Source organism: Neodiprion virginianus, chromosome 2, assembly GCF_021901495.1.
Source record: "Neodiprion virginianus isolate iyNeoVirg1 chromosome 2, iyNeoVirg1.1, whole genome shotgun sequence".
Taxonomy (NCBI): domain Eukaryota; kingdom Metazoa; phylum Arthropoda; class Insecta; order Hymenoptera; family Diprionidae; genus Neodiprion; species Neodiprion virginianus.
The window spans coordinates 14428722-14456690 of record NC_060878.1 but is presented as its reverse complement, the minus strand read 5'-3'; the positions used below and the strand labels follow the sequence as shown (position 1 = coordinate 14456690).

At 35.3% G+C, this 27969-nt stretch overlaps 2 protein-coding genes across 5 annotated transcripts; both read left to right on the top strand.

The window, feature by feature from the left end:
• Window positions 1-225: 225 nt before the first annotated feature.
• Window positions 226-27969, top strand: LOC124298992 (somatomedin-B and thrombospondin type-1 domain-containing protein-like). Of its 4 annotated transcripts, none has more exons than XM_046751773.1 (6): window positions 226-1368; window positions 6149-6346; window positions 6421-6493; window positions 8017-8093; window positions 12266-12359; window positions 27845-27969. In XM_046751773.1, the coding sequence occupies exons 1-6, from the start codon at window positions 1116-1118 to the stop codon at window positions 27957-27959; spliced, it is 810 nt and encodes a 269-aa protein (XP_046607729.1). In that variant the 5' UTR covers window positions 226-1115; the 3' UTR covers window positions 27960-27969. The 4 variants fall into 4 exon arrangements, with proteins under 4 accessions (XP_046607729.1, XP_046607727.1, XP_046607731.1 ...); XM_046751774.1 differs by lacking the exon at window positions 27845-27969 and having other exon boundaries at window positions 242-278; window positions 767-1368; window positions 12266-12971; XM_046751771.1 differs by lacking the exon at window positions 27845-27969 and having other exon boundaries at window positions 12266-12971.
• On the top strand, window positions 13717-16868 carry LOC124298991 (phenoloxidase 1-like). Its single transcript, XM_046751770.1, has 9 exons — window positions 13717-13973; window positions 14141-14333; window positions 14471-14694; window positions 14770-14972; window positions 15058-15475; window positions 15558-15686; window positions 15773-16097; window positions 16179-16411; window positions 16559-16868. The coding sequence occupies exons 1-9, from the start codon at window positions 13866-13868 to the stop codon at window positions 16802-16804; spliced, it is 2079 nt and encodes a 692-aa protein (XP_046607726.1). The 5' UTR covers window positions 13717-13865; the 3' UTR covers window positions 16805-16868.

Genomic DNA, 27969 nt, shown 5'->3' with positions numbered 1-27969 from the left:
GAGTCTTTATCTCTGCAAGAAATTTAACGCGGAGAACGCATCAGACTGCATTTACGCCGCTCATGCAGCAGTAGTAGGACGGCACCGCTTCTGGATTGAAGTACTTGCGAGTACCGTGCGAGCTGCGGCAATATTGCAACTTAATTAATTGTTGGTTCGTCAAACGCGAATTCGAGGCATGCGCCGAAGTTCCGTCGCGTTGTCGAGGGCGCGAATCCTCCGCTCTGACTTTAGTAGGGTCGCGTATTTCAGCCCCGTCAGGTTAGCGGACATTGATGGTAGGATTTAAGTAGCATACTTTTTTAGTATAATAATCCTTACGCGCACCTACAGAAAAATTAGGGAAATTCGCGTTTCGGATAATCGTGGTGAGAGTGTTCCGTAATTTCAATGATTATTAAAAACTGTTGATTTCAAGAACAGATTACCGTTTTACCACTTACAAGTGCGTCAAAAAGTATACAATATAATTAATCTCATTACCGGAGTCAACTCCATTGAGGCTTTCATTGTTGGCTGCCAGATTCCAATAACTAAATTGATTTTCATCACGGTTAATTAAATTCGAATCGTTCCATATAAATATTGATACCTATGACATTTCGAAATCCTATATTAAACAGAATACGTACAGCCAATACTGCAAGCAATTTCAGAATCATTAATTAATGGATCGAAAATGCTTTTATATCACGTAAAATGTGGTTGTACTATCATTGTTTTATGTGCATCGAACAGTCGTTACGTGGTTTTCTCAAACTTGCAGTAACCAGTGCTTAACCCGAGTATAAAACATCAAGATTCTCGTTCATCATTTTTGACTATCATATGCCTGTCATCCCATGATTTTCACATATATACATCAGCAGAACAGCCATGAGTTGAGTGCTTGCTGAGATACTTGATAACGAACCGTACAGTCAGTTACTCGACAAGCTTTGAAGACCCCAATCAATAAAGTCGATATGATAGCAGCTATACATCAACAACTTATTTTTAATCATACTGGTACGAAAAGAACAATTTTTCACACGCATTGTGAAATAAGCAACATATGAGAACGAGCTGGAGCAGTTCCAACAGATCCAAATGAGATTTGAATCTAGAGGAGAATAATGAGGAGTGCAATCTTGAACGCGATCCTGGTGCCGATGGTGCTGACGACATTTTGGCTGATCCAATTAGTTCAGGCTGGTTATAGTTGCAAGGAAGCGAAACTCTGTTGCTCCGGCAGAGACTCGGCGTGTGTTGTCCAGAAGACATCTCCCTATGCGATTATTGAAGGTCCTCAGGATAAGCCTTGCTACTGCGATCACGCATGCTTAAAGTTGGGAGACTGTTGCAACGATTTTAAAGAAACATGTGGAGGTGAGTCCTGCACGTGTCTCTAAACTCGCATATCCGGCTTTTACACGGTTGGAACAAAAACAGATTTAGTCAGGAGTTTTTAATGCGGTTGGAAGACAGATTCGATCTGCACAAGTTTGGTATATTCTAGGTTTCATGATTTTTACAGTTTTACCCATGGTTTATTTCTATTCCTTGAGTGTAGATTTGTGCAATGGAAATTATTTGGAAGAGACTCGATGAGGAATGATTCAGAGTGATTCCATGATCTATTGATCGATTATTGTTTTAAACCATTATTGGTAATGAGATTTCTACGAGTCGAACTAGATTTATAATAATTACACAAACAAGAAAAGATCGGTTAATTTGAGAACCTTCATTTATTATTAAATTTCCAATGAGATACGCCTGTACGACTGTCACACTCTTGAAATAATATAATTAGCTTGTTACTTCGGAGAAATGCTGTAGTGCTAAATTGTTGGCAGACTGCCGCTTCGGTCGGTAAATGATACGTAAAGAAGAAACCTGTGTACTGCTCGTCACTTCTTTGATCACAAAGAAGTCTAACAATGAGAGAGACTTACAAGAATAAAAATAAAAGCCAGTGAAAAATAAGTGTTTAAAAAACCTAATTCACAAAACTATTCTGTCACGTGCAAGGCTGGGTGAAGACAATCGATACTGTTTAACAATTTTATTACGAAATAGTCAGGCATAGTATTTTTATCAAATTGTTATATTCATAAGCTGCAAAGAACTGTTTGAAAATATAAAAATAAAAGTACTGGAATTATAAACAATAGTTTCAATATTGATGCTTCATTTCAAATTTTTTTAAAATCATTAATAATATAGCAGATCCGTTGTATTTCACTGGACGATGTTTCATTCTATTCGGAAGACTTTTTTCAATAAAGTCACTGGAACGGGACTTTATTTAGCAGTCACTTCAATATTTCCATTTGTTGATCATATTCAATATCAGTGCACTGTTTAAATTTTAAATTAAATATTTAGCGGTTCCAAAATGTTTTTAAAAGAAGTGTTCCAGTGTATTTTGAGAAAACAGTTTACTGAATAACAACGAGTCACTGTAGAATGAAATCGAACGAGTCTGCTAGATTGTTTACTATTTTGGAGTGATCAACCTCCACAAAATAGTAGCAGACTGCTGTTATGCTTAGTTATTTCAGACTATTAGTAGCTAGACATGAACTACGATATATTTGAGGTCGCGTGACGAGATTGAAGCAAAGTTTTAAGTTTTGCTAGCCATATAAAAGATATCGACGTTTAGTATATAGAGTTGGCAGCCTCGATTTTCGCAATTCAAGATTCCCATTCAGTTTTTTTATTTTATTGATTAGTCAACTGTTGGATCAATTCGCGCCCGCGGAAACGATAGCCAAGCACCGCTGCGACGAATAATACAAATTCATCGTTATAGAAACAGTTGGAATTGTTTCTAGATTTGTTTGGTAGGTGAAATACTGGTATTACAAGTAATTCTAAAATGCACAAATTAGGGTGTTTGGTTTGGAAACAGATTTTAATTTTTTTTTTTTTACTCTCGATTGAGAAACTTATACGTGCATAGCAAAAAAAAAAGAATCTTCATGGAGGGGTATCTCTTAAATTCAAATTTCAAAGATCGTTCTCGGAATGCAGAGAAAGATGTAAATTTTTTTAATTATTACCAGCACTCGCACTTCATGATGCAAACTTGCTCCTGAAAGCACTTTTCAGAGAGGTAAATTCCCCGTAAAAAAGAAGTCCGTTGAGCAAAATCCGTGGCTCAAGCGGTTCAAAAGTTATAAGCCCCAGCTCGAAAGTCAATTTCATGTAAAAATACACCGTTAAACGGTTTTGGTGGTTCAACTATTGACTTTAGACGTAATATTCGAATGACAGTTTTACAGAAAATCCATTTCCCCTACAAAATAATGTCAAGATGAACTCCGTGTCGTTTACGTGAGGCTGAATAGTAGCAATTAAAACAAAAACCCACATCTCCCTCACGTTATTTGAATGGGATAACTTCGAACTCTTAGAGCAATCTTTTTAAATTGGATTCAAAAGATATCCTTCGGCACGGATTCTTTTTCTCCCATGTACAAGTTCTGAAGAAACACTATTAGCCAATACATGTACTCTTGAAATAGAAGACTTAAAGGAAGTTAGAGCTGCCAAAATGACCGAACACCCGCCTGCTGCTCAATTTTGCGTAATCGCAGAATTTTCGGAGAAATTCCTCCGATCATGGGGATTCCCTGGGGGATTGGAATTTGCCGTAGAACGGGGCCACGGCAACTTTCACATGGCTGGTTGCCATGGCAAATGCCCTAAAAATCTCCTCCAACGTAGCGGTGACACGGCTGATATATTTTTACAATATATTTGTGTTGAACGAGACCGTGTTGAAAAAATAGGGTTGGAAATTGAGGCATCACTTCAAGTTTTTGTAATGAAAAAACATAAACCATCTGGCAGTGAGCATAAAATTGACCAATTACCAACCCTGGAAGTCGTGTGTTCCACATTGTACACTTCATATTGTATCACTCACTACAATATGGCGTACGACATGCTACATCCAGGAAAAAGTAATAAATATAAAGTCTGCTTCAACCGGTTACACATGTGTGTGCAAACAATGAGTCTGAAACAAGATAAATGGCTCGTAAGGGAGAACTTCGGTCTCTCGATACGAAAAAAGTGCCAAATTATATGGTAACTTCAGGCAGCATGAATCTCGAAAATCACTCACTTTCGATATCCTTATCAGTATTATCCGTGAATGTTCATAAACTTTTTGCCAATTATCATCCGCGTTTTTTGATGGCAGCGAACAAGTCGACGACTGAGCAAAATAAAACCGTACGATCTCAGAATTTGCATCAACAACATCGTATCAGAATTGTTAATATTTCATTTGAACATTCATCTGAGGCTGTATCACAGCTGACTATGATTAATGATTTTTGCAAAAATATTACTGGAGGTCAAGTTTAAAAATATGGCTAATTGTAAGATTCGGTCCGAAGTCGAAAAACATGATGTGTTTGAAGCAGTATACGTGGGTTGAATTGAGCATAATGATTTTTCAATCATCATTACTCATTGATTCGCGAAAGTAATTAGATGTGTTAGGTACGTACGAATCGTGGTATAAGTTTTACCCCAAAATTAAGATATGATATGAAATATGAAATAGCGGATATTTCCAAGTAAACACCGCAGTATGTTCGGTTGCCTACCGCTGAGGAGAACAAATATTGGTAGTACAGACCTACCCAGTTATCGGTAGGTAGCGCGTTTAAAGTGCTCGCGAGTGAGCTGGAACTGCCCGTATTTTCAAGTTGTGTAAAGTTGGCCAAGCAGTTGTTTCGTGGTTTATAGCCCATGCTAAAGCGTTCAGTAATCGGGTTCCGGAGTTAAGTTAAAATGATTATATGACTTGACTGAATTGATTATAACTCCGTAGGGGTCAGTTTTACCTACATTTGTTACCATCAGTGCTAGGCAACCCAACGTATTGCAGCGTTGACTTGGAAACACTCGGTATTAAATCCCAATCGTATTTTATCTGCCTGTAGTTGAATGTTTCAAAACTCACTTACCCTATCGTTACGAAGCCTCAGACAATTCTAGAAACAAAATCTGAACTAGAAACACGCTGTTGATGAACTAAATTCCGAGACAAGATGTTGCTCTGCTCACGACCAGCCGTCGACGCGGTATCTTCTACCCGCACGCAATCTATATTTATGTGTATTCGAACCGTTCCAGTAGACCCTCTAATTAGCAGAGGCCTTGTTCCGCAATTTGGCTTTTGTTATACCTACCGGAAATGAATTCCACCCGGTATGATTCGCCGCTGCCGAGCGAAGAATTCTCTCGCGTTGAGAATTAATCAAGCGGCAGTCCTCTGCAAATGAAAAGCCCATTGACGTCAATTGCATGCGAAGCTTGTATACTCACCGTAGCAAATAATGAGATGATATAACTCAATTTATTGTTCTTTGCCTTTTGTATGAGCGTCGCGCTTTTGCTCGAATTACGTCTATCCGCGCAAGCTGTCATTTCTATCCGATATTCGCGATGGCTTCGATATATTTCCATGTCTGAAGACTATGAGTTGCTATTTGAATGTTATTCCCTTCACCCGCTTCTTTCATGTTGCCTATACGTTCAATTCAATCGTGGGCACGTTTTTACAATACGATTGAAGTTTATTGCGCAGGGTTGAATTGGAGCTGATGGTTTGTACCGGAAATTCAAGGGATGAGTAGCTTATACGGTAGCTGGCGCAATTTGTTAACTCGTCGTGAACCAAGAGTCCGAAGCCGTCGGGGACAGACTGCTGAGTCTGGCTACGTGCCAGTGGAACTCTTTTATAATTACTACCTTCACTGCAGTTTCAACTTGATTCTTTTTCTTCAACGCTATCCATTTTTAATTCCACCTTTAACCGGTGCTCGGTAAGGGAAAAAACTACAACGATGCAACGTATATGTATGGGATTCGCACGACTGTTCGCCTGTTTAAAAGAAAAAAATATCGACTCTGACTGCTGGCTAACTTTTGGCTCATGTGATATTCAAATGAATTGCGACTTATACTTCTGATTTTGTTTCGACGTTAATCTCATTACCATCTGTTTTAGCTCTACTTCAATTCGTTTTATTTCTTACGTGATAGGATTCGTGCTCCGTGAAGCAATTTCTCGTTCCTATAAAAGATATGTTTATACTATAATCGATCGAAAGATATCGAATGTTTCCTATGGTTTCAGTTGTCGATTGCACGGTATCAACATGGGGCTCATGGTCGACCTGCGATAGGAAGTGCGGCCCAGGTACGCAAACTAGATCTCGGACCATCCTGAATTCCGATAAACATGGAGGAAAGCACTGTCCGCAGCTTGAGGAGAGCAGGATTTGCCACAGCAGCGACGATTGTCAACGACGAAATTACAGCATTCCACAGAAAGGTGAGATATCGCGATCCTTTTTTGTAAGCATTTTAATTCACGCAGTAATCATGTATCAACGATGATGGTTACAGAAATCGCTTTGTTAGTACCAAAAAATTTGGACGGTTCGGAAGACAGTGACGACGGAAATACGATTTCGAACGGGTGAGTGTTACAGAGGTTTTACATTTCACCAGGTTATTAATTTTTCCCAAGTTTGTAACAATATAATATACATTAAGTAAGTACTAATTAACTCCAAATCAGAGGTAACACATTCCACAAAGAAATAACGGTGAAATTTAGCAAGCTGAATGGTCGACTGCGCGTGAGCAGAATAATATTTTTTTTTCCAATGCAGTAGAGCCAACTTACACGAAAGAGGACATGAGATGTCAAATTGTGCCGTTCTGATTACTCGTAAAATTCATTAGTCATCAGTCGGTTAACGATAAAAGTTTGCCATTCCTCCCCGAATCACTACATCAATTATACTTTGAAATCTACTTGACGAAAAAAAAATTGCATCACCTAGCATAAGCCTCGTTTGACCGCTGAAGATTGAGGTGGTCAGCCTGCACGAAAGGGCGGCAAAGCTCGCGCATGCACAGTTAGACACTTGATCTGCTAAGTTTCACAATTTTTCCTTAGTGTAAATATAAGTTCATTACAGAACTTTCCTGATGACGAGGGTTAGCGGTAGAGAATAACATCCACGGTTGAACCATCGTGTGTAAATTTTTGCTACCGAACCAAATAGGATTTTGATTACTGCACTCCCCACGTATAACAAAGCGTTATATGTATGTATGTGGGTACGCGTTGTTCGACCCTTACATCTACCGGTCCCCTGATAATTAATTGGCCCGCAGTGGTAATTGAACAGTCGCTGTTGATATCCAGTCTCGTACATTCCGAAAATACCTTCAATGCCGTCGTTGGTTGTACAAGTGAAGAGCCGTAACGAGTGTCCGACGGTAACATTGATTTTTGCAAGTCCTGCGGTCGATCAATATAAGTCGGCAGGTTAGCCGGGTAAATTCAATCAGTCCGAAGTGGTACCATCGGTTTGATGACTTCTGAAGAACTTACCGGGATGCATCTTGCTCCAAGAAATTTCTCCGAGCTTCCATTACCTGTGTTCCGACTGCTTCTTGATGCGGTAACCCTCTCCAGAGGCTTTCCTATGGTTTCACCCACGAGAAACGAAGCCTTGCAAAGGGCTGCGTGAGCCAGTTTCTCATTGAAACGGTATGAACTGTGCTGTTAGGATTTTTACATTTTTTCAGCACTGCACTGTACAAGGTGAGGATCGTATGAAATGCTGCGCATCAGGAAGCCTCCAGGCAGTATTGAAAAGGGCGTGTATGCATGTAGGGAACAATTGAATTTTGCCTCCAGCGTGCAATCATTTGTGCTTCCCGCGCTAGCTCGGCAGATCACGCAAAGCTCCAATTTCAGGATATCCATTGGGCTCAGCTCATGATGGAAACTGCGGAACTAGGCCCCTACATTTACGTTACATTTTATTTCAAGCAGCGACGAAGTTTTTTTTTTCGTCCATACGAGCTGCTTCCCAGTTGGGCAAATAAAAAAGAGCAAAACACTGTGATGCAAATTCTAGCGTAATATGCGAATTGATAATGTTCGCAGTTACTTACCAGTCAAAATGCCTTTACGTTTTTCAGGTACTGCGTCTCGTTCAAGGTTATCAAAGCCACGAAGGCTTGCCGTAAGGATCCAACTCTGGCGACGCTGAGCGAAGGTACGAATAGCTGCTGGTCTATGCAGTATAAAATACAAATTCTAATACTATCGTTCTATCGTTTTGCCGGTTACTATCAATCCCAGAATATTTGAAAACGAACGTCGAGAGGCTTTGTTTGTTTCTCAAAATTAACAGTCAACCACCTAAACCTAAACGCAGCAAAGGATGTCCGCGGTGAAAGTGGTCAGATCTGACTCGTTTCATTAGCGTTAGTAAAGCGACCGCAAGCGGTTATCTCATTCCCACTGCCGGTTGGAGACAGTATTTCCGCGTCGCAAAAATGTGGATTAGTAAATGCTCGTTTGGCGTACAAGATAAACAGACATATTTTTTGGCGGATACTCTGTGTATCGTGGAAAGACAAAAAAATGAAATGAAGTATCGTGTACAACTGACATTTTCATTACCACCACCAAAATGACCAGTATGTTTGTTTAAGATAAACCACAATGATTGTCCGTAGCTGTTCATGAAAAAATAATTCTTACAGAACTCCGATTCTGTAATCATCTACATATTATAACCAGAGCTAACTATTGTGAAACTTACAATAACATGTGGCTGCTATACCATTTTTTACTGAAAAATCGTTGCAGTATTGTCTACAATTTTGTGAAAAATCTTTGTGGCATTTTCAAGTTGTGCTGTGTTCTGTACAGCGATATTATCAAAAACTGCACTATTAAAAAAAAAAAATTACAAACAGCTAGTTACAACGGAAAAAACAGTAATCAGCTAGCGAAAAGTACAAATATGACATCATCGATTCAACGTGTTACTTAATGTATAAGAAACTCGAATGATGAGGGCTAATGTAATTCCAATTAGTAATAATTACTATTCTTATTACATTTTGTCATAAACTACGAAGTTTCGGGAAGAAGTTGCAGTAACACCGATCGTTGACGTATCAAGCAAATTTAATGGTAGAACGTGCAATATTTCAGCTGTAATTTTCCAACGGGCTGATGTAATAGCGACATTAGAATAACCTTTGCTGTATTTACGGCATTTTGTAATGACTAATATAATAGAAGTTACTATAGCCGTGCCGTAATTTTGGAACTAGAAATTTATAGTGCTTGCAGAAAATATATCACTATCACTGACGTCACGATAGCGTAACTGTAATAGTTATTGCACTTGCTCGTACAGCGAAAATTCTACAATACTGATGTTACAAGTTCGGCCAGATCTCTTTTCCGTGTACAACTGATATCCGATGACAGGGGAGACTAATTTGAAAAAGTTTCTACTGAGGGGCGCAGATTTCACCGATCTATCAAAGGGAAATAATGGAGGTCCCTACTTCGTCAGGCCCGCATGCCCTATTTAACCCTGGCATCCCGAGCGAAATTGTCTAGTTAACAAAGAGCTGACTCCTAAACCCGGGGCCGAAACGGTACCTAGTCCAGCTACACTAAGGTTCAACGACCCATATCGTTGGTGAATATTTAGCGATACTGTTGTGCAACAACTTTAACTACGGGCTCCGCGAACTTCAGCCGCCCGCTCCACTATCGTTATCCAAAACTATGGTTAATTTACATTATTTTATTTACCTATTCGACTTGCATAAAAAAAATCCACCTTTTTTTCAAAATTCAAGGCCTACATATTGTTCCAAATGTCGAAAAAAATATGCTGTCCAAGATTCAGCATATTAATATTCAGGGGTGCCTCATCGTGATTTTCTATTTCCCACTTAAATAACATGGGAAATTCTTTCTTGTTAACTTCGGAATTTTATAACTCGTCAACGAATTAGCGTATATCGATAAAACGGGAACATATATTGGTAGGGAATTGAACGCCCCGCACAAAAGGTTTATTATCATTTTATGATAAATCTACTCTTTCAAAAGTTATTTAAAGTCAAAAGGACTTGATTTTTATTGACTTGTTTTTTTTTGTTTTAATTTATGTCTTGAATTAAAAACAAAATAGTCATTTTTTTTCATATATTCTAATGTCATGTATACACTATACATATAACCACACTAATTCTACGTCGATGTCTCAGATTGGCTTGATAATTTTTTGTATGAAAGTATATGAAAAAAAATGCAATTGCAATTTTTTTTCAGAATTTTTTGACCTAACGTATCTAAAGAGTAATAGACTTGAAAAAACCCACTTTCTAGAATCTGAAAAAAATTCAGAATAATCTTATAAATCTTACAAAATTTTCGATGCCTATTAGAAGATCGAGATTTCATAACTGCAAAAGGTAAATGAGAAAAGAGAAAGAAAAAAATATTATTATTATTAATGGATTACATTTTTGACATCAGAATGAACATAAAAGCTCGTTATAATATCTCTCAGAATATATATTTTTCGGCCCATATTATAATGACCTTTTATGTTCATTCTTGTGTAAAAAAAGCAATCCAATAATAATTTTTTCTTCGCTTTTCTTATTTATCTCTTGAAATTGTGAAATCTCCATCTTTTAGTAGGTGTCAAACATTTTGATTTATTTTATACGATTTTTCTGAATTTTTTCAGATTTTATAAAATGAGTTTTTTTCAAGTTTTTAAATCATATTTCAGATCGTGATATTATCACTGTTCTAGCAGTCTCTAGGTTATATTTATGCTTGTTTTCTGTTGATAGTGGTTACAATACAGGATGTGTTTCAAGCGAATATTTTTTCAATTCGTCTCAAGATAATGAGTAAAATCAATCTCTAGAAGTTTACGGTATTAATTTATAATTGCTTTCCTAAAATTACTCACTCGCAAGTATAATTACTTTCAAAAGCAAGCAGATTATCCCTCTCATCAGGAATGTCTGCAATTTGTCCAACACGAGATACTTGCTTTCTATAGAATTGAAATTATTCGGAAGATTTTTGATCCCCGTTTTCTTCGTAAATTACGGTCCATCCATTTGTAATTGCATACTTTTCAAGATCATTAATGGAGGGTCTTCTACATAAATTTGCATTTTATGGTAAATTATATTCATGTATATATACATCATAAAATGGGTCTGTATTGTAGATGATCAATACCCCGAACTGCCGAGGCTTTTCCTGCGACAATTAACGTTGAAAAAATTTGATTAACGAACGGTATTTTTGTTGGAATTCTGAATCTGTGTAAGTTTGATAAGCCCATCTGCTGGGGATAGCGAAACCGATGTTGGAATCGCCGAACACCTTACGGAAGTGAAAATCATTTAGCTGCCGGAAAATCAAGGATTCATTGATCGTAAAAATTGACGATCGATTTATATCCTGCAGTAAAGTGGCGCTGTTAAATTGCAGTATTGAGAAGATTTCATAGCAGATCTGTATAGTTATACCGTCACTCACTCTCGAATCAGGATGACGATACTGTAACGAAAATTCCTCAAATATTTTGCAACTTTAATTGAGCACGAGCTATTTTTTAATCCGGAAGATTCTTGAAATACCACAAGTACGAAAGTTGTGCTGACTGGGAAATAAACGGCATTGCGAGGGGAATCCAGACTCGTTAGCTTTTGACATTTCCTCGTTACAACACCTATAGATTATGATATCCGCTGTGTTCGCCAAGAGAAGACACGCCTTCGTAATTCAGTACCAACTGATTTTTACCACCGTCATATCGTATTACTCTTTTAAGGTACAGCAAAACGCATAAATGCCTTAACCTCCCGGCTAACTTGTTTGCGGTCCGAACCAGAATGCGTGTTCAATTCTATAACATTCATTTCTTACTTGTCGCAGCCGACGTGAATCCCATTCTCTCACGTCAGCTGCATCGCCAGTCATCGTCGCATAATTCGTACAGAATTGAACTTGCACTTTGTTTCGGACCGAAACAAGTTAGCCGAAAGGTTGACGGATTTATGCATTTTACTGTACAGTTACTCTTTTATTATACAATTATGTGACAATGACTGGCGATGCAGCTGGCGTGAGAAAATGGGATGAATTGTGACATAATTCGTATAGAATCGAAATTACATTTTGTTTGCGACCAAAAACAAGTTAGCCAAAAAGTTAAAACAGTTATGCATTTTACTTTACCGGCGTCAACTTGGCAAGGTTTTCATGACTGAACGCACATTACCAAACAGAGTATGATAAATGTCGAAGGACAGCAAAAGGCAAGATTCAACAATTGCTGAAGCTGCACTTCTCCATGTATGACATAACCTCATTTGATTTCAGGTGTCGAGGTCTGCGTGCGATGTCAAACCCGTGCCCTGCGCCGTGTTTTGAACTGGCGATGTCAGGGGGATGGAGAACAACTGGGAGGGAATAGATGGAGCGTCTTGTCATCGGCGCACTGTCACGGCAGGTGGATACGCACCTTAAAAACTGGCCCCGAATGCGAGGGTCTCGCATGTCGCTCTGAGGCGATCTTCCTTTTCGTATAAATCGGTTAACCCATAGGGAAGGGCAACCCACCATACAGAGGAGCTCCTTCCATCAATGGCTCATCCCCTGTACATAGAGAAGTTATGCGGTTCGAAATAATTCAATTTCAATGTTTCATGCATGGCAAGATGGAAATTTAATCAATTAGTTGCCAAGGATTGAGAGACGAGGATCTCTCGGGATATCTAACAAGTCGATGAAATGATTTTATTCACTCAGCTTGATATATTTCTCCTGCATGGGGATTTATTTTACCTGAATCTTTCTTAAATCGTGTAATTGGATCTTGCTGATACTCCGATCGGTTGTACATATATAGATAGATAAAATAATACACCAACTTAATCACCGTGTATAAGACTTGTATTTAGGGCATAAGTATAGGAGATAATTAACTTATAAGACGTGCAATACGAATTGAAATGTTCAAGTAAGGAAAGTTAATTTAAACCCTGTAACCACATATCAGCATTGGTTTCTAATAAAATATTTCTGACTGGTATGTGAATTGAAATTATTGTTTAACCCGAAAAGAATTTTGTAGGTGCAGGTAATTGCATCTAATTTTTTTCTTATTTCATACGACAAAGATTGGCAATCGATTTCCGCAGGTACTCGGAAGCTTTTCTTCCTACATTTACAGTGTTTTTACGTTAAATTGGAAATTACTGGGAACAGGATCAGATCCGGAATTGGCGTTGAATATCTCGTAATCTCGGATGGAAAGATGTAAAACAACGCAAAGCTCGTCGACGTCTGCCCGTCTCGCTAAGTGCCCTTTTCCTTGCAAATTCACAGACTGAGGTACATCGCTTGAGATATGGAGGAGAGATCGAGAGAGATAGAACGGGAAAAGAGGAGAAGGCAGAGAATTCAGGCAGGGTAATGGCAAGTGACGGAGAGAAAATGATATTAGTTGAAGCCTTCTTTACTCGGGGGATTTCATTTAAAGCTGTTATACATGAGTTGATAAGATTGCAACGCGACAGGAAAAGGTTCCAAGACGTACATAATTACAATTTCTCTTCCTGTATTCCTCCTCGTTTTGCCGCGCTTCGAGTTCAGCGAAACTTATATGATACTAATTAACTAGAGTTCAGTTATTTTCTTTCAAGACTACAAAGCAAACTCCGGTCAACCTTGCCTGGTACAAATTTAACAGAAAACCGCTAACCGCTATATCCTCTGAGTTGGCTATAAGTAACGAGGCAAAGCAACGTTGGACATCCAGTCGGTTCGTGTACATCGTAACGTACCGATGAGACAAACTTCTAATCCAGCTCGATTAATCAGTGATCACTCGACAACTCTCAGCAGTAACTGTCTCCAGAAGCAAGTCGTTTAAATCACTGGTCCTTAGATTTTTGACCGGTCCAAAGCACAACTCAAGATGAGCAATGACAACAGCATTCTTTACCTGTTCGATCGACCGGCTGAGCCGGCCTACGTCCCTAAGGGCGAGAAGAAGGTCGCCTTCGACATTCCGCCTGATTACTTGGTAAGCATTTGAATTCATCTAGATAAAAAATTACGCGTAATTGGAAGCGAAAGTTGAAGTGAGAACTGCATAAAGTTTGTATTAAGTGGATCTCGAGCGCATACGAGGGCAATTAACAGATTCATGAATTCGAGTTAAATCCTTATGCTTAACACTCATTCCCACAGCCGGAAAGATATCACGACGTGGCTGCTGACGTGATGAACCGTTTTGCGGATGCCACGGACTCAAAAATTCCCATCTGCCAGATCACTCTTCCGGATCTCAGTATCCCTCTGAGATTGGGGCGACGTGAACCATTCTCGCTTTTCATTCCGTTCCATCGCAAAATGGCCGCAAGGTTGATCGAAATTTTCATGGGTAAGTCGCAGTACAAGGTTTTTGAATGAAGGCGGACGAGTCAGGTGACTGAATTGAATATGAGCTCCCCAACAGCCCGCTTACTCAATTTGCTAGGAGGAACAACTTTCAGCACCGTATATCGTACTTGGTTACAGACATGCCAACCTACGATGAATTCTTGTCAGCCTCGGTCTACTGCAGAGACCGAGTGAACTCCAACATGTTCATCTACGCTCTCTCCGTCGCGATTCTTCATCGGCCTGATACCAAGAACTTGCCAATTCCACCGTTGTCCGAAGTCTTTCCAGAGAAATTTATGAATGGTGCTGTCTGCTCGCGTGCCAAGGAAGAAGCTAATTTGGTCCCAGATGGCTGTCGTGTAAGTATATTTTGTGACTTACGAGTAAGAACGGAAGTCCGCTTTGTTCTCAAGTCACTCTTCTGTCTCCGATAGAAACCTATCGTTATCCCGAAAGATTACACTGCCTCTGATCTTGACGAGGAACACCGAGTCGCCTACTTCAGGGAAGACTTGGGAATCAATCTTCACCACTGGCATTGGCATCTCGTTTACCCTGTCGAAGCTGCGAGAGAAATTGTCGACAAGGATAGACGTGGTGAACTGTTTTACTACATGCACGAGCAGATTGTGGCTCGGTCAGTAACAAAACGTTGCCAAGCAGCCGAGCTGAGTCAGCCGAACAAGCCGAGACTTTGTTCCTAAACGTTATTCTGCTTTCAGGTACAACTTGGAGCGTTTGTGCAACAATCTGCCACGTGTACAACGCCTGATCAACTGGCACGAGCCAATCCCGGAAGGCTACTTCCCGAAGTTGGACTGCCTCGTGGCGAGCAGGCCTTGGCCATCCCGAACCGCGGGAGCGACCCTGAAAGACATTAATAGACCAGTGAATCAAGTCAAATTCGATATCCAAGACTTAATGCGATGGAGGGACCGCATATTCAATGCTATCCATGAGGGAGCCGTCAAGGATACCAACGATAAACGAATTGAATTGACCGAAAGCGAGGGTATAAACATCCTGGGTAACATAGTCGAGGCCAGTATCCTGTCGCCGAACCGAAATTTCTACGGTGATATGCACAACATGGGACACCTCGCTATTGCCTACTGCCACGATCCAGACTATCGCTACCTGGTGAGTAAATCCAACGAGAGAGGATCGTGCGGAGTGTGAACGTTCACTACAACTGTCTAATCGATCATTTTTTCGATTGCAGGAATGCATCGGTGTGATGGGAGACTCATCGACCGCTATGCGAGACCCAGTTTTCTACAGATGGCACGCGTTCGTCGATGACATTTTCCAGGAGCACAAGAATACCTTGCCTCCATACACTACGCAACAGGTACGCATTGCATTGGTTGAATGTAACTTTGATGGTTTATTTTCATGGACCATTCATCAAAACGACGATCTTTTTTAATCTTTTAGATTGACTACCAAGGTGTTCAAATCACTGACGTCCAAGTCGTCACTCCCAACCAACCAACCAACGTATTTTCAACTTTCTGGCAACAAAGTGACTTGGATCTGTCTCGTGGACTTGATTTTACCCCACGTGGTCTTGTCTTGAGTCGTTTCACTCACCTGAACCACGCGCCATTCAATTACCGCATAACAGTCATCAACCAGAGCAGTGCCAGGATGGGTACCGTGCGCATCTTCATGGCTCCGGACAAGGATGAACGCGGACTCCCCTTTACTTTCCGTGAGCAGAGACTCCTGATGATTGAGCTGGACAAGTTCACCGTCAATCGTGAGTAAACTTGAAACATCGATTCGTCTTCAGTCGCCCTAGCTATCACTCGTAGACAATAATCGTTTACGCAATATCTAGTACGCCCTGGAAAAAACATCATTGAGCGTCGATCTGACGAGTCTTCTGTGACCATTCCATTCGAGCGGACTTTCCGTAATCTCGATGAAAACAGGCCAGTTGGCGGTGACAGTTTGGCGCAGTTCAATTTCTGCGGGTGTGGTTGGCCTCAGCACATGCTGATCGGAAAAGGATCGAGGGAAGGATTCCCCGTCACTTTATTCGTCATGGTGTCGGACATTAACGGTGATAGGGTAAAAAGATCATTTGCCCATTTAACTCTCCAATTGTAATACATTTCGTTTTCATTGTAGTGTTAATGTACGTTTTAACTATACCTTACTTTTCATAATCGTCTGCTTTCCAATAACTCTTTTATTTCAAGCTTCACATTATTTCAGATCACTCAAAACACAGATACTGGGTGCAACGACGCTGCCAGTTACTGTGGCATCAGGGACAAACTATACCCTGACAAACGTTCGATGGGCTATCCCTTCGATCGTCCTCCAAGAAACGGAGTTGACGACTTGCAAGAGTTCCTAACCGGTAATATGCGATTGACGAGTTGCACTATTCGCTTCAACGACACTACGGTACCTCCGAGAAATTCCGACGCTGATAGCAACAACCTCACATGCTCGTAAGGTACTGCTGCTCAAACCCTTCACCGACGTATCGGTTTAACTTCATCGTTTGAAAATGTGTCAAGTCCTATTCTTCCGATTTCATTTTCATTTCTTCAATAACAAGATTTCGATGAAAGTTTCTCATTTTCAAATGACGATTTTACCACGAAGACACGGATTTCTACAAGGCTTTCGAATTATACAACTAATCACTACATATACTATAAATGGTGTGTAATTTTGTTGACGACTGCTTGGAAAATGGATATTCTATTGTATAAATAACGCTAGATTGCATAAGTTAAACATGATATTGAGTATACAAACATTAAAATAAAACTGTATGGGTGCATAAGTGAGATTTCCACATTGTGTACCATTTCGTAAGTCAGTATAGTCGACAATTGTATTGTAATCAGCAGACTCATACGAATGAACATGAATAAAAATTCTACGGTATTCTATTAATCATGCACTTTTCATTTCTTCGACGCCCAATTTTCATGCAAACACTGTGAAATGCCGTGCCTTCCTATATTTAAAACTCTCAATTTATATTTTTCACGTTTAGCTAGGCAAATTTGAATGGTCTTGTTGGTATTGGTATTCCAGAGAGTGATAGTCCCAGGGTAAAAGTCTTGAGGGGCATACTTTTATCTCCTTAGGAATGGAACAGCTTAGGAATTGGAGATAAAGAGACGGTCTGCATTTGCATAAGTAACGGATCTTACTCTCGAATACATTAGAATGGAAAAAGTTTCCTTTTTGCGTTAGGATCACAAAAGTCTCACCCCTCTGATTCTGAAAACTCTTTCTGCCTTGTAATGATTGCTTTAACACTGAAACTTTGCAGGTGATCGTTTTAAGATATATTTTCCTTTGGTTTCTTTCACAGTTTCAACAGTCGAGTATTCAAGCCGCTAAATTGAGTTTATCCCCGCGATCGAGAAGAATCGCACAAATAAATTACCTTTATCCGCAGAGTTGTGAGTTCTGAGAGCGGTTTCACGGGATTCCCCGAGAATAACGTCCCTAGTCCGGGGACCCTCACGTATCTCGTATTAAAAGCCTATTCTTCTGTGGCATCTGCCACTCACCAGTTGGTACCGGGAAGTTTAAAGTCGTTGCCCCATCACGTACAGTTTTGTCATTGCTTGGTCATTTGGCCTGTCGTAATCGTGGAACGGTCGACTGGGGATACATTAAAGGGTTTTAATTTTTCCCACTACCGTGGTAAAACGGGAACTTCTGCACCCTCTCTGGCGAAACTGTTGGCTTGTAGCTGTCCCAGAAATTAATGGCCCCCAGTACTCTGATTCGTAGAATCCCGTGACGTTATAGCTTCCACCTATCAACACTCAAACCTGCAGTGGGCAACTCCCTTCTCTTTCGGGGCTGAAATCTCTGTTATCTCGGAACTGAGATAGGAACAGACCACCGGGGGTTGAGGTATTGTTTTGGGATGCTATTTGCCTCCTAATTGCACGCCACGGAAGCGGCATACTGAATTCAATTCGAACGTAATACCCGCTCTAGAATGTACGAATATTCAAATTGTCAGGTATGTGATTAATTTCAATCCGAAACAATTTAGGTACAAACATCAAAAACAATCGTTCAATACCTTACACAAATTACGTGCAAATTAACTATGAATTCTTTTTCTCACTCTCGATTGGTGGAAATACTAGAGCTATACAGTTCAATGGAGAAACATCCGTTTCAACTTATTAAGGGTAGAAACCGCTACCTGTAAATCTACATATATATATATATAACTATACAACTAATGGACTTTTAATTACTATCAACTATGCCACGTAGAGTCGGCAGCTTACAGTATTCATGAATTCTTAAGAAATTCAAAAGATATCCTACAGGCAATGTAAAGCTATTCCACCTATGCGTGAAACTTCAAGATTGTAAAAGTTCTCGGTTTACCGCTGAATGCGCGCAGTACTTTTATTTTTGAAGCTGCGCTCAGAATTCTAGCCACACATATTTAATATCCTATGCGGTAATCACCGAAAGGAAAATGTAGGCATGGATGTTGACAAGAGTCAGTTACAAATTTTAAAGAAGCCTGCACAATAGAATGATGTATAATGATTTTTATAGAATTTAAATTGGTGTGAGTGTTTATACCAAGATATCTCACATACCCGTTTCTCACTTCATCAAATATCTGCTTTTACGATAAAAAAAAGATCATATTATGGATCAGGGAAATAACTATTGCAACAGTACCGTTGGAAAAGAGGAAAGCAAAATATCAAACGGAATTTTTCCATTAACATCATTCGTAGAAATACACGTTTATATTGAACTCGAATAAAGCTTGACGCATTTGCACGTATTGCGCTCTTTCAATACAACCAGTCAAAGAAGAGGCGAATGCTATTGTTCTCGAATGTGAAACGAAAGGACGCGTACAACGATATAGGCGAACAAACGTAGCACGTTAACAGAAACAAGCGACCAGCTGTTACCAGTATTGTGCACTCGTTTAAAAGTGCATTTTGTGCATCACCCCAACAAAATAATTATATTTATTTCATAAAAATAAATTAATTAATAAAATAAATTTAATTATAAAACTCTATAGGGTCTTCTCGTCCTCTAATAAAATTTAAGCTTTTTAACTCAAAAATTAAATTCAATAATTAATAATTATAAGACAGTCTTAATCTCGTCAAATCATTCATTCCAGTCCTAAATTAAAGAACAAATTATTATGCTACCTTTGCACAGTTAGAATACTGCGGCTATTTAAAATTTTCACTGAGCAGATTAGACTTTTTATGTTTTATCAAAAAGACATGTTTTTGTTAGACAGGCGAATTAATTTTTTGCCGAATTCCTTATAATTAACTATCATATAAATTTATATTTATAAATAATTATAATATTTACTAATTTAATCATCATTTAAATTAAATAATTATTAATTAAATTATTTTAATAAAAAATTAAATTAAAAATAAAATTTATTTATTTATATTATTTATATATATATATATATATATATATATATATATATATATATATATAATTTATAAAATTATTACATTTTTCAAATTAAGACTAATTCTAAGCCTAAAATATAATTATATAATTTAAAATCAATTATAAAATTAAGAATTAAAGCTAATCCCTTAAAACTTTTATATCAAAAATAATTATTTTTATTAATTAAAATAATTAATAATGATATTTAAATTAAATTTATTTATCAAAAAACTAGATAACTTAAAAAACGAAAAACATTTCATTTCCATTTAAAAATTAAAAATAATTATTAAACATTAAAAATAATTTAAAATTAAATAGATCTTTTCAATTCGAGAAAAATATTAATTTACATTATTTTTTTAATTAACCCTGATACACAAGGTACAATAAATAAAATATACTTTTTTAAAAATTTTATTTTTCAAAATATTTCAAATTTCTATCAATATACAATTAAACTATAATTTAAATTATTTTTTCTTTTAACAATACTAAAATTATAAATTTAATAAAAATATTTTTATTAATAAAAAAATTTTAAATATAAAAAATATAATTTATTAATTTCAAATTAAGTTGAATTAAACAACTATTTAATTTATTGTAAATAAAAAAATCCTTCTAAGTAATTTGAATTCTAAATACACTTTCCAGTATATTTACTTTGTTACGACTTATCCCATTTTATAATGAGAGTGACGGGCGATTTGTACATATTTAATTCTTAATTCAAATAAATATAATTTTAAATTTTACTATTAAGTCCAATTTTAAATAAATATTTCAATTTAATATCCAAAAATAAAATTTTTATTGTAATTCATTTAAACTTTAATATAAGCTACATCTTGATCTGAAATAAAATTTCTATAAAATTTAATGAAAATTAATAATTTTAAAAAAATATTCTGTTAACGAAAATAAATAAACTCAATTAATTAAAGTAAGATTTATCGCGGATTATCGTTTAATAAACAAATTCCCCTAATTAGTTTTAAATACAGCCAATTTTTTTAATTTTAAAGAACATAACTATTAATTATTAAAATATAATATTAACATCTAAAATAATAGGGTATCTAATCCTAGTTTAAATCTTAGATTTCATAAAATAATATATATATATATATATAATCAAAAAATTTTATTTCACCATAAAATTATTTTTAATTAAATATAAATAAATTAATACAATTTATTAATTAAAAATATTAATTTGTATAAAACGTTTAACCGCTACTGCTGGCACAATTTTTTTGTCTATACTTTTATATTATTTATAATTCTAAATTTCTTTAATTATTAAAATTAAATGCTGCAAAAAATATTTCTAATTAATTAAAAAAATACATGCAAAAAAATAATAATACTAATATAGAAGATGAAAGGTTCGTCGAAAATCCGGTCAGGAAGAAGAAGAATTTAATACTTGAAAGACGTGAATATAAAGAATCGACGTTTCGGCCGGGCCCTGCCGACCATCCTCAGGGATAAAATCTATAATAATTAACAAAAAATAGGATGCTTCAACACAACAATTCAGAGTTGAGAGCATGGAATATGTTTAAAAACAATATTTGTTGTTTTACAAAATTAGGTGAAAATTAAACAGTTGCACGAAACTGTCAGAGTGACAGTTTTAGGTTACGTGTCAAAATTTTGAAGATAGGTTAATCAGAGGAAAATTGGTTTATGAGAAATGAAAATATGTCAGAAAATGCTTATTAATAATATGGAAGATGGAATTGGGAAAAGATCAATTAATTTTGAAAAGATTACTCACAAAAAATGACGACCAGTACATGCTTAGGTGTTGTTAGTAGTACAGCATTTCGGACGGAAGTGAAGGTTAGCGGGAATCGATCCGTAAATCTATGTTGATCACGTGTGAACTTGATCTATGTCGAAAGTCATGGAGTACAAAGGCAGTGACCAATCGGAGTAAGGGGCGCCAATGATTTGAAAACACGATAATGTAAACTAGAGAATGTTAGAGTATAGGTGGCTAAGATGTTCAATGTCTGTACGTTTGTTAACAGAGTTCCTTTTGTTCTTAAAGATATGAATCATTTCTTTGATGATACGTTTATACCAGTTCGGTTCTGTAGCTAGGGTTATAGAGTTGTTGAAATCGAAATTGTGACCCAGGGTCAAAGAGTGATCTGTTAAAGCGCATCTGTCAGTGACATGGCATTTGATATTAGAACGATGACCAGAAATTCTATTTTTTAGGTGTTGTGACGTTTGTCCAATATAACTCATGCTACAGTCAATTATTATATTTTGTTAATTATTATAGATTTTATCCCTGAGTATGGTCGGCAGGGCCCGGCCGAAACGTCGATTCTTTATATTCACGTCTTTCAAGTATTAAATTGTTCTTCTTCCTGACCGGATTTTCGACGAACCTTTCATCTTCAATCTACCTCCTGGTCACGAACTTCTTTCCTAAATACAATGCATCGAAACGGCTTCGTGGACGTCTCGTACCACCGTGATCCTACTTCATACCGCACTTTTAACCTGAGATCACTTTCCTCTACAAATCACTCACAAACCAAGAAGATCTGGAACTACCGGCAAAAACTAGCACGTATCAAAAACCGTAAAGTGTTCCTTCTTAAATGCCGTCAATTTGGAATTATTCCAAACTTTCTGAATTTTAAAATCAAAAACCTTCAACATTTAACAAAGGAAAAAACCTTCATCAAAGCATTACGCTTTTTTCAACACAAGTGTCTATCGCTCGAAATTAAAACATGTTATCGACAGGAAAGGCTGTTAATCCAAGAACTTAATCATAATATCAACTTTTTCTTTTCGAACCAATTCACAAACTTGGATTATCAAAACTTCAACTTGGATATAAATAAGGCCAATCGTTTATTCAATGCTATTAAGACAGATAATATTAGAAAATTCAACAAACTTAAATCTATCCATACTCCTAAAGAGTTTCACACTAATAATTGGTTAGTTAACCTATCTAAGACAGAGTTACCTTCTGAAATTAAGGATACCTTATCACTCGGTCCTAATCATGGTTTACCATTTAACAATATTAAGTTACCTATTGATGATATTGTAAGCAGCGTAGAATTAGCTCTTATTAACAAAAGTGGAATCACCAAAGATAAAGTAAGATCAAATATTAGCCAACTCATTGGCAACAAACTTGGCAAAAATCCTCCCACTTCTCACATTGAAATAACTTCCAAGGTTAAACAAACCAAAGAATTTTTAAAACAAAATAACCACCTAGTCGTCACCGATGCCGACAAAGGTAACATTACAGTCGTCATGGAAAAGATGGAGTTTGAACAAAAATGCCAAGATATCCTTAATGACTCGACTACCTATAATCTTATCTCTCGTGATCCCACCTTAAAAGTACAAAAACAAGTCAACGATATGATAGGTCTATGGCAACAGAAAAAATTTATAGATTCCAATTCTGCTAAACACCTCAAAACATACAACTCTCTTCCTCCCAAAATATATTTTCTACCAAAAATTCATAAAGAAAATGTTCCTCTCAGACCGATTGTTTCTAATATCAATTCTCCCACCTACAAAATTTCGAGATTTTGTTCTTGTGTCTTATCAAACATAACAGGTACATCTGACTATCACATCAAGGACACCTGGTCCTTTGTAAACAAAATCAGGGGAAAAACAATTCCGCCTGATCACCTGTTAGTATCCCTAGATGTCAAATCACTATTTACCAACATTCCAACCAATCTAGCAATATCGATCATCAGTAAAAACTGGCCCAATTTGAAATGTCACACAAACATTAATAAAAAAGAATTCCTGGCCGCCACCAAACTTTGTCTAGATTCATGCTATTTCGCCTACAAAGATAATTTCTACCAACAAATTTTTGGCGTAGCAATGGGCTCACCAATCAGCCCAGTAGTAGCGAATCTGGTACTCGAACATTTTGAAAAAAAAATCATTTCAAATCTTCCCTTCAGCCTACCTTTTTACTATCGGTACGTCGATGATATTATAACGTGTGTCAAAAACGAAAATTTACAACTCCTTCTTAATAAATTTAACAACTTTCACCCACGTATTCAATTCACCTTCGAGTTGGAAAAAGATGGTAAAATCAGTTTTCTAGACACTATGGTAATTAACCACAATGACACCATAATCTTAGATTGGCACCATAAACCAACCTGGTCTGGGAGATACATTCATTTCAACTCACATCATCCCATAAAACACAAAAAATCTGTCGCCATATCCTTGTTCGATCGCTGCCTTAGAATATCAAACCCTCAATTCCTTAAAAAGAATTTGAAACTTGTAGAAACAACTCTTATTTCCAATGGCTACCCTATAAAATTCATCAATGATATCAAAAAGTATAGAGTAGAAAAAATGTACAACTCGATTGATTGGAATTTAGACTCCAACAATCCAACTGATGTTAATGATAAATTTAAAAACTCTATCTCTATACCGTATATAGAAAATCTGTCTAGCCAAATCAAAAAAATTCTTAATGACGAGGGAATTAAAATTACTTTTAAAATATCTAATACTACCAAACTGTCTCTGTTTTCTCATCTTAAATCTGTTACTCCTAATTTAGAGAAAATCAACTGTGTATATAAAATACCATGTCGAGACTGTAGCATGAGTTATATTGGACAAACGTCACAACACCTAAAAAATAGAATTTCTGGTCATCGTTCTAATATCAAATGCCATGTCACTGACAGATGCGCTTTAGCAGATCACTCTTTGACCCTGGGTCACAATTTCGATTTCAACAACTCTATAACCCTAGCTACAGAACCGAACTGGTATAAACGTATCATCAAAGAAATGATTCATATCTTTAAGAACAAAAGGAACTCTGTTAACAAACGTACAGACATTGAACATCTTAGCCACCTATACTCTAACATTCTCTAGTTTACATTATCGTGTTTTCAAATCATTGGCGCCCCTTACTCCGATTGGTCACTGCCTTTGTACTCCATGACTTTCGAACATAGATCAAGTTCACACGTGATCAACATAGATTTACGGATCGATTCCCGCTAACCTTCACTTCCGTCCGAAATGCTGTACTACTAACAACACCTAAGCATGTACTGGTCGTCATTTTTTGTGAGTAATCTTTTCAAAATTAATTGATCTTTTCCCAATTCCATCTTCCATATTATTAATAAGCATTTTCTGACATATTTTCATTTCTCATAAACCAATTTTCCTCTGATTAACCTATCTTCAAAATTTTGACACGTAACCTAAAACTGTCACTCTGACAGTTTCGTGCAACTGTTTAATTTTCACCTAATTTTGTAAAACAACAAATATTGTTTTTAAACATATTCCATGCTCTCAACTCTGAATTGTTGTGTTGAAGCATCCTATTTTTTGTTAATTATTATAGATTTTATCCCTGAGGATGGTCGGCAGGGCCCGGCCGAAACGTCGATTCTTTATATTCACGTCTTTCAAGTATTAAATTCTTCTTCTTCCTGACCGGATTTTCGACGAACCTTTCATCTTCTATATTAGTATTATTATTTTTTTGCATGTATTTTTTTAATTAATTAGAAATATTTTTTGCAGCATTTAATTTTAATAATTAAAGAAATTTAGAATTATAAATAATATAAAAGTATAGACAAAAAAATTGTGCCAGCAGTAGCGGTTAAACGTTTTATACAAATTAATATTTTTAATTAATAAATTGTATTAATTTATTTATATTTAATTAAAAATAATTTTATGGTGAAATAAAATTTTTTGATTATATATATATATATATATTATTTTATGAAATCTAAGATTTAAACTAGGATTAGATACCCTATTATTTTAGATGTTAATATTATATTTTAATAATTAATAGTTATGTTCTTTAAAATTAAAAAAATTGGCTGTATTTAAAACTAATTAGGGGAATTTGTTTATTAAACGATAATCCGCGATAAATCTTACTTTAATTAATTGAGTTTATTTATTTTCGTTAACAGAATATTTTTTTAAAATTATTAATTTTCATTAAATTTTATAGAAATTTTATTTCAGATCAAGATGTAGCTTATATTAAAGTTTAAATGAATTACAATAAAAATTTTATTTTTGGATATTAAATTGAAATATTTATTTAAAATTGGACTTAATAGTAAAATTTAAAATTATATTTATTTGAATTAAGAATTAAATATGTACAAATCGCCCGTCACTCTCATTATAAAATGGGATAAGTCGTAACAAAGTAAATATACTGGAAAGTGTATTTAGAATTCAAATTACTTAGAAGGATTTTTTTATTTACAATAAATTAAATAGTTGTTTAATTCAACTTAATTTGAAATTAATAAATTATATTTTTTATATTTAAAATTTTTTTATTAATAAAAATATTTTTATTAAATTTATAATTTTAGTATTGTTAAAAGAAAAAATAATTTAAATTATAGTTTAATTGTATATTGATAGAAATTTGAAATATTTTGAAAAATAAAATTTTTAAAAAAGTATATTTTATTTATTGTACCTTGTGTATCAGGGTTAATTAAAAAAATAATATAAATTAATATTTTTCTCGAATTGAAAAGATCTATTTAATTTTAAATTATTTTTAATGTTTAATAATTATTTTTAATTTTTAAATAGAAATGAAATGTTTTTCGTTTTTTAAGTTATCTAGTTTTTTGATAAATAAATTTAATTTAAATATCATTCTTAATTATTTTAATTAATAAAAATAATTATTTTTGATATAAAAGTTTTAAGGGATTAGCTTTAATTCTTAATTTTATAATTGATTTTAAATTATATAATTATATTTTAGGCTTAGAATTAGTCTTAATTTGAAAAATGTAATAATTTTATAAATTATATATATATATATATATATATATATATATATATATATATATATATAAATAATATAAATAAATAAATTTTATTTTTAATTTAATTTTTTATTAAAATAATTTAATTAATAATTATTTAATTTAAATGATGATTAAATTAGTAAATATTATAATTATTTATAAATATAAATTTATATGATAGTTAATTATAAGGAATTCGGCAAAAAATTAATTCGCCTGTTTAACAAAAACATGTCTTTTTGATAAAACATAAAAAGTCTAATCTGCTCAGTGAAAATTTTAAATAGCCGCAGTATTCTAACTGTGCAAAGGTAGCATAATAATTTGTTCTTTAATTTAGGACTGGAATGAATGATTTGACGAGATTAAGACTGTCTTATAATTATTAATTATTGAATTTAATTTTTGAGTTAAAAAGCTTAAATTTTATTAGAGGACGAGAAGACCCTATAGAGTTTTATAATTAAATTTATTTTATTAATTAATTTATTTTTATGAAATAAATATAATTATTTTGTTGGGGTGATAATTAAATTTAATAAACTTTTTATTTTGTTTTACATTAATTAATGAGTTTTTGATCCTATATTTTAGATTATTAGATTAAATTACCTTAGGGATAACAGCGTTATTTTTTTTAAAGTTCTTATTGACATAAAAAATTGCGACCTCGATGTTGGATTAAAATTTATTTTGGGTGTAGAAGCTTGAAAATTTAGGTCTGTTCGACCTTTAAAATTTTACATGATCTGAGTTCAAACCGGTTTAAGCCAGGTTGGTTTCTATCCTTAATTTTATTAAAAATTTTTAGTACGAGAGGACCATAATTTTGAATTATTATAATTTTATTTAAAATGAATTTTATTAAATTTGTTAACTATTTTGGCAGATTAATGTAATAAATTTAGAATTTATTTATGTATATTTTATTATACAATTAGTAATTTATATTAATGAATTGATTATAGTTTTTTTAAGAGGATTAATTTTACTTGTTATAGTATTAGTTAGTGTAGCTTTTTTAACTCTTTTAGAGCGTAAAGTTTTAGGTTTAATTCAAATTCGTAAAGGGCCTAATAAAGTTAGAATCGTTGGTATTTTACAGCCATTTTCTGATGCTATTAAATTATTTTCTTTATTTCATTTAATTTATTAATTAAATAGGGAATAGATGGAGCGTCTTGTCATCGGCGCACTGTCACGGCAGGTGGATACGCACCTTAAAAACTGGCCCCGAATGCGAGGGTCTCGCATGTCGCTCTGAGGCGATCTTCCTTTTCGTATAAGTCGGTTAAC